An 8,450-nucleotide genomic window follows, 5' to 3' on the forward strand; every position below is an offset into this window, starting at 1 on the left:
ATAAATACACCTGGGAAAGGATAAATCCTCAAGATCTAGCTTGCTCCTCCAGAGCAATTCCTTGTGAGAGTAATTCAATAATCCCTTGTTCATTTTCCTCAGAAAATAAACCCAATTGGAGACCTGTAATCCATGTTTTCTTAGCTTCAATTTCAGAACGTTGCTTGGCAGCAGTTGCAAAATTCATTTTTGAACGATTGCGAATAATATCGTTTGAAAAAGAAGACTCTGGGCTTGGCAAAATTTGGGACGTAGATAAAAGATTTCCTGCTTCATTAATCATCTTTGTTTTACGTCTCTGAGTTATTAAACCCCGGAAGCTTGCTGGTGTCTCATCAACAGACCTGTCAACAGATTTTTCTATGATCACCTGTTCCTCATGACTTAACGGTTCCACATCTCCGATATTTGCAGCAATATCGTCCAGATTAGCTGCTGATTGTCTGACTGAAGAAGTCCCACCCTTTAACGAAAAAACAAAAGCAGGTGATGAAACCTTAGTGAACCCATTAGGTTTAATAGAGTCTGAATGATTGGAAACATTATTTCCATCAGAAAAAGAACTCTTGGAGCTTAATGTTCCCTTTGAAGAAACTGAACTAGAATCTGAGTAATCCTCTCCATCTAACAGAATTGGCATGTCTGATTCTGAGATGTAAATAATATAATTCTTTCCTCGAATCGATAAGGTTAACGAATCCTGAATGTAACTTATCGAAGTTGAAATTAAAACTGAACCAGAATCCAGTCTTTCCATGGAGCTCACTAAAGGATGAACAGTCACTGCATCTCCAAACCTATTCCCAATTTGCATGAATAATTTATCATCCCATGCACAAACAGGTATACCCACAATATTCAACCAGACGTAACGCCCCTTACTGACAACAGATTCGTCGCAGCGAGAAAAAGAAACAAAGAAATCTGAAAGTGATGGAAAGGTAATTGATTCGAAAACCAATCTAGCAGCCAAGTTCGAAAACCTGAGCAATAATTCGTCAGCTCCCAGAAAAGACATAGCTTCAACAATAATCCCCTTATCCTGCAAATAAGAATGTGCATATAAAATCTGATGCAATTGTTTCACTTTGACAATAATCGAACAAGTTAACGCTTCCAAGGACTCCTTCTTTGGCGAATAAACGATCGGAACAGATTGCACAACATTAGCATAGGATCTGTCATCCCTAATTGAAGCTCTGAATATCTGTTTCTTCCCAGTTATTACCGTTCGTGGGTGATCCATCTTGACTGCATCATCCGGAAAGCTTCTGCTGGTAGGGTGTCTTGCTTCAAAAGCCCTTATGCGAAAATACCCTATATTAACTCTGTTTAGACGGAATCGAACTGTGCTGAAATCTTCTTCAGGATTAGGGCGGAAAAACCCAAAGCGTAGATTCCTAACGTTACGTTTCCTTGCCAAGGTAACGCGACCCGCAACACCGAACTTCTGAAAAGCACGTTGAAGGTGAATGTAATTCCATGAGTCAGCGAAGTTCTCAAAATAAAACACCGGAGAGGAGAGGTTTAGGTTATTGGAGGGATAATTTGTGTTGTGGAGGTTTTGATGAGGGTTAACGATGGTGGGATTAGGGTTTTGGTAGGTAGGATTAGGGTTTTTGGAGGTAGGGGAAACCATGTTAGGGTATATTTTGTACTTAGTTAATCTGTAATGTGAATCAAAAACAATTTTATTGGGTCACTGAGAGTGCACCGCACTTCACCATTTTTGTTAACAGCTCATACGACTGTTTTTAAAAGTATAAGGACTAAATAAAAAAACTCTTAGGGACGAAATAAAAATATAGGAATCTTAAATTAGGTTTTTCATTTTTTTTTCAAATGTATGATCATATGAAAGTTTTAATTGAATTTGCAAAGTTTTCATCCTTAAAAAAAGAATTTGGTGATTTTAATTCTATTATTGAAAAGAGTGATTATTGTTGGTGGTTTCTCATGGAGGGTTGTTTGGATGCTTGAATTTACTAAAAAAATAGTCAACCTGTATCTTCTTCTTATTGTAAATGCAACTCGATACTGGAATACCTACATGAGAAAAAAAAAAAACTACTCGCAAAATAGCAGAAGTTTTAGTTTGAAATGGTGCTGATCATTTGAGACATCCGAAGGTGCATGAATTTTTGAAATTGTAATCTACCACTCGATGAATTAGTTTTTGAGTTGACGCTATTTATGGATTAAAAAAAATAGAGGTTAAGAGTTTGAAGCTATATTAGTGCAAAAATAAATTCACATATATTTTTATTTTTTCATATAATTTAAGTTGTTTTTTTATTGTTCAAGGTTTATTGATGTTAACTTTTTTAATGTGCAAGATTTGTTATTAGAACTAATTTTAATGAACTAAATTTCTTTTAACTTTTTGTATTTTTGTTATATTTAAATGAATTATGATATTTGTAATTTATTGTATATGTACAAATTTTTCATGACTTTATCGTATTTGTAATTTGTCCTTCTACATATCCGTACTCGTATGTCCATCACGGATTAAATATTGTTGAGGTCACCGAACTATAATTTTTTATAAAACAGTTACTGAATTTTAAAAAAGCTATATTTCAGTAACTATTTTATATTTTTTTATAATTCGAGAATAGTTTTATAAAAAAATTATTGTTCGATGACTTCAAAAATATTTAAAACGTCCATTACTGTACCGGTGAGACCTTGAATATATATTTGTCTAATCTTGTTTTATATATGTATTTAATAATCAGAAACATACTTAGCTGTCCCTTAATTAATAACCCACATATACCATCTAATGGCCACGTACGTCCAATCAAAACAATTATTTTCTCTAGAAAAAAGACATGATTATAATTTATATATCAACGTCACCAAAATTTCATATACAGTATTATATGAATCATGCAGAAACTTAATTATTAATTATTGATCACAATAACTACATGATGGAGCAAGCATTTGGGTTTTCATCACTAAATATGTTGGTGTACTGATCGTCCACGGTGGTTTCAGTAATGGTGGCGGTGACCGGAACAGCTCTGACGTGATTAGGCGGCGCCTTCTTGTCATATGCTTGAGACACATATGGATTAGCTACGAAAGTGTAAGGAACATAAGGCCACATCTCGACCTTCTTTTTTGTTGATTGAGCTGCCTTCAATACTTTCTTAGGCTCCACGTAACCAGTCACCGTCACCTTCTGCTGCTTCAAGTCTACGTCCACTGATTTAGCTCCTAAAAGTTCAAGAAAAATAAAACCATTACTTAACCTGTAGATTAAATTGAAAACATGAAGAAACTATTTTTCCCTTGCTGATTTCTAGGGATACAGAAATGATAAACGTTTGAAATGGAAAACTGCAAAATAATATTACTTTCTAATTACAAATTTAAAAATTGAGAAGCGTTTCATAAACCGAAATATAGGACTCGGAAATTTTCCATACAACACGGCTATGTGTGAGCAAATAGTCGGTTTGATTAAAATTGACTGATCATTTGACCAAAATTAAATTAACAGAATTATTTTATATTTTTAACCAAACAGATTGAATTAACTAAAATTATATTAACTTAAATCTTAAAAATGTATAAAACTAAACCAACTAAATTAGTTGGTTAATTCGGTTAAATCGATAAAGTATACAAAATAACAATTAAAAATAAATAATATTTGGTTAATTTTAGGGTCAAATACTTTCTAGGTAACTAAATTTTCAAATTATTTAAAAAAAATATTGAATTTTAATTTATTTCTTTAAAGTCATCAAGCTTCAGCTTTAATTTCATAAAGGTTTTTTTTGATTTAATTTTACTTATGTGACCATCTAATTTAAAAATATTTATCACGTCGGCAAATGTTACCAAATTATATATTTTATTTAAAATGAAATAATGTATTATGGCGTATAACTAAATTATGGACCTGACAAATATTATCTAAATATTGTAATTTCAATGGCCACGTCATCAAAATTAGATCAAAAATACTCGATTGAAATTAAAATTAAAATTTAATAATTTTTAAATAATAAATTGAAGTTCACTATCTTTTTTGGAATCACTTAAAAAACTCAGTAACCCTTGATGTATTTTTTTCTCATAATTTTGTTACTAAATTTTTAGAACTCTTAACTACAATCGAGTTAAATTTTTGTATTATCAAACCGATTGAGCTAACCAAATTGTCAAAAAAAAATTAATGCAACTTAACCGGAATAGACCGGTTAATTTAGTTAAAATATTTTGACTAGAGTTGGAAGTGATCAAAATCTTGGAGTTTTAGAGACAAATGTAATATACCTTTAACGCCGGAGAGGACACTCTTGACTTTACGTGCACAGCCATCACAGTCCATTCTGATTTTGAGAGCTACAGTTTGTGTTTGCTTCTTTTTCTTAGGTTTCTTGACACTGCTGAGTAAATCAGATAAGTATTCCACAGTGCCTGCAACTCCCATTTTTCTGTTTCTTTATTTGGTTTTTATTAACAAGTGAGCTTTTAGGGTTTAAGATTTTGGATATATAGTAATATAAGGAGTAGAAGAAGTTTGGTTATGATGAGTGAATGATAAAGAAGAAGAGAAGACACTGATTTATATACTCTTGGTTGGTCTGACCTGCTTTTTAATTATGGCTTTACACATTACAGTAACCAGAAAGATAAGGAAGTTGCATAAAATAATAAATAAACAATTAGGGAAAAAATCTAGGGTAGTAGATCTATAATAATATAAAGAAATTATTAATTATACATTTGTTATTTTTATATATATAACAACATAAGTTATTAACTAAAAGGTTCTGTGTGCTAGAATCTGCAAGAAGCTTCTCAAGATAAGACTCATGGAATTATTTTCTTGCTTTTTTGTTTTATTGTTCTTTTAGGTTGATTCCAGGTGAAATTTAATTCTCAAACCTCACAAACTCATGTTAGTTATTCAAAATTTTAATTAGCTGAGCACTTACCATATATATATATATATATATATATATATATATATATATATATGTATATCATTTTTCAAATTTAAAAAAACAAAACAAAATGATCTATTCAAAATTTTAACATTTTTACCATATATATCACGATTTGTATATCTTGTCAATTTGATCCATCATCTTTTAATTTTTTTACCAAATATACACATTATTCATTTGGATCTAACACAGCGCAAGGTTGTATATGCCGTTTAGGATAAAATTTGTACATAAAGACGAATAATATTGCGACGCATCAATTCAAAACGAGTTATGAGTATATTTAACAAAAATTGTAAAAATGATGAAACAAACTGGCGGGATTTAAAAATCGTGGTATATTTTATAAACACACTAAAATTATGGATAGATAAGTTCATTCAATATGTTACATACTCCCTCCGGTCCATAATATTTGTCGCATTTGAAAAAAGAATTGGTCCATAATATTTGTCATGTTATAATATTAAGAGAGCATTAATTGCTATTTTTCCATGTTTGTCCTCCATTAATTTATTGAAGGAATACAATAAATAAATGAAAATGGTAGTTATAAATGTAAACAAATTTTAATGTAGGGTTAATTTAGTAAAAATGTTTATAAATTAAGACATATTAATTATTTTCTTAGTTCTTGTGTTAAAGATAAATGCGACAAATATTATGGACCGGAGGGAGTATTAATAATTTGGAGTACATAACAATGGCGGAGCCACTCACAGTCGGACCTGTAGTCGGAGTTAACGGGAGGTGTAAATTTCTTTAGAGATAAAAGAGTCGATTCTGAACTCCTTTCTAATTAATATAAAGAAGTAATACTAATACTTAATGTGCGATGATATAAATAAAGTTCTTCACAATAAGTTTTTTAAATTAAAGAATCTGTTTATTAACTTAAGAATACATACATATTTATAATTTGATCCCAAATCTAATCTTTGAGATTAGATGAAGCGATCTTATTACTTAAGACGCACGAAAGATGAAAAGTGAAAAAAACACGTTAGAGTTGGAAGGGAAAGAAAAAGTGAGATTTTTTTGTCAAAAGTTAAAAGTGAGAGATTCATTTCTTCTTTTTTAAACACTCATGCAACTAAAATAATGGGCTCTATTATAGAACTGCATGGCATCAGCAGATGCCACGTTCGATAAACAAGTGATACGATGATGATCCGACGGTCAGAAGAGGATCCACGCAAAGACCAAAATTTACCTATGGGAGAAGGCAGTACTGTTCAGTAGTTGTTGTCGAGTAGTGTATTACTTAGCTAGCTGAGTTGATTGAATTGGGTATATGTATTATTGGGCGGTGGGACTGTACAAAATAAAATAAAGAAATAAAAGATAGAGAGAGAGAATATTTAAAAACAAAGAAAAATGTGGTTTAATTGAGTGGTGTGCGACAAATGGCACAAAATGAAAAAGATTGAGTGTTTAAAAGTACCATCTTTCTTCTTCTTCCATGAAAATGTAGTTTTCTTAAGTTGCGATGGGGAATATCATATTATGGTAGTTGGTCCTTTCGACACTTTTGGCGCGGTTTAGTGTTCTTTAATGCAGTGCTACTATTTTTCCTTTTATTATTTTTATAAGAAAACGACTGGTTGTATTGTAAAAATAAAACCCTAATACCACAAATAAAAAAAAACTATTGTAGTATAAATTAATATATAATTATTAATGTTGATAGATTGTTAAATTTAACGCCAAATCATATTAAAAACAAACTTTTTCTATTTAGACAATTAACTAGAAATCTACTCAATTTTTTAAAATTGATTTCATTATATCTACATGGGAATATTACATCACTACAAGAAATTCATTATATTGTGATAAAATATTTAATGATAAAATAAAATTTGTCATAATATGTGGTTTTATTGTGACAAATATTTATTTTGTAGCAACACATGTAAAAATAAACAATGTTGTGATAAATTTATATTTTGTCAAAATATTTTTATCACTATAAAAAAAAATTATTTTTTTGTGACGAAGTATTTGCCGTAAAAGTTATTTTATCACAAAATAATTTTTATGATAAAATATTTTTTATCGTAATACCCGATTTTTATTGTGACAAAAATTTTTTGCTTGCAAATAAAGAAAAAATAAATGATATTGTGATGAATTTATATTTCATCAAATATTTTTATCACTATAAAAAAATCATTTTTTTTATAATGAAGTATTTGTCACTAAATATTTATAAAAGTATTTTTGATGATAATTTTTTTTATCACAATATGAAATTATGTTATGATAAAAAAAGTATTGATTAAAATAAAAACATAAATCATATAATAATTTTTTGTTTATGTTAAAATTAAATCATATTAGAATAATTCTGTTAGTGGTACAATACATAATATATACTAATGACATATGTTCTGTATATCTATTTTTTAAAGTAATTTTTATTGTTAAATAAAATATTAATAATGGTAAGCAAATAAATATGGCTAATTCAACAACTACCCACGTCTATTAATCTTAATCCTTCTATTCTAAGCATGTAGTCTTCCACTATCCCTCTCCTCCACTAACCACTCCACAAAAATAACTATCACTGCTTTACGATAATCCAATAAATATAGCCATTAGAATCCTTCTGCCACCTTAATTTCCAAGTCCAGCAAATCAATTTCTTGCATGGCCAGTCTCACGACCCTCTAAACATGTAGCCTTTCACTATCCCTCGCCTCCACTAACCACTCTAAAAAATTTGGTATAGGTTTTTTATATTTTGAAAAGATGGTAGGAAATATGGAGTGAATTGAAATGTGTTATGTGGTTATGGACCCAATTTTAGTTTTAACCATCCTCTTTATGCTGCACAGGTACATAATTATTTTCTTTCTTTGTAATTCTTACATTCTTTTGATTTATTTACTTTGTCTAATGCTATATATGTTTATTGGTTTATTCTTTAAAATCAATGGTCTTTTGGTTTTCCTGCACTTGGAGTTTAAATGTTTCATATTTTAATTAAGATATTCTCTTACAGGGTAATCAATTTACAGAAGATCTTCCAAAAAGAGTTGGCCAAGTACATTATGGATGGAGAATGGACATATAACAAAGATGAAAGTACACTATATTATTTTGTACAACTGATGAAAGTACACCAAGTGTTTTAGTTTATGTGAACGGAAGAACAAGATCAATGTGAATTTTGCTTTTATTGATTCATGTAGCTAAGCATTGATTATAAATGAATATCAATGTTTAGTGTCTTGTATTTTTTGCTTATGATGAAACTAAATATTAATTAATTATTGAAAAAATGGAATAATATCAAATTTTTGTGATAATAGATTCGCATAATTTTTATCACTAGATAAATTATGACAATAAATTTTATCAAAATAAAAATTTGTGATTATATATATTATCAAATAAAAGTTTGTGACTAATAAGTTGCATCATAAAAATTATAGTAATATTTATGACAAAATAAATTTATCAAAACTG

At 29.5% G+C, this 8,450-nt stretch overlaps 1 protein-coding gene and 1 long non-coding RNA gene across 2 annotated transcripts; one reads left to right on the forward strand and one right to left on the reverse strand.

Moving 5' to 3' along the window:
* Nucleotides 1-2,649: 2,649 nt before the first annotated feature.
* Nucleotides 2,650-4,648, reverse strand: LOC126664809 (heavy metal-associated isoprenylated plant protein 24). Its single transcript, XM_050357369.2, has 2 exons — nucleotides 4,297-4,648; nucleotides 2,650-3,228 (listed from the first exon to the last, which is right to left on the reverse strand). The coding sequence occupies exons 1-2, from the start codon at nucleotides 4,451-4,453 to the stop codon at nucleotides 2,933-2,935; spliced, it is 453 nt and encodes a 150-aa protein (XP_050213326.1). The 5' UTR covers nucleotides 4,454-4,648; the 3' UTR covers nucleotides 2,650-2,932.
* A 2,669-nt stretch (nucleotides 4,649-7,317) lies between these two features.
* Nucleotides 7,318-8,207, forward strand: LOC126669641 (uncharacterized). The gene is made up of 2 exons (XR_007638532.1): nucleotides 7,318-7,816; nucleotides 7,984-8,207. It is a non-coding gene; the product is annotated as an uncharacterized LOC126669641 (long non-coding RNA).
* The last annotated feature ends 243 nt before the right edge of the window (nucleotides 8,208-8,450 follow it).

Source organism: Mercurialis annua, linkage group LG1-X (genome assembly GCF_937616625.2).
Source record: "Mercurialis annua linkage group LG1-X, ddMerAnnu1.2, whole genome shotgun sequence".
NCBI classification, from domain to species: domain Eukaryota; kingdom Viridiplantae; phylum Streptophyta; class Magnoliopsida; order Malpighiales; family Euphorbiaceae; genus Mercurialis; species Mercurialis annua.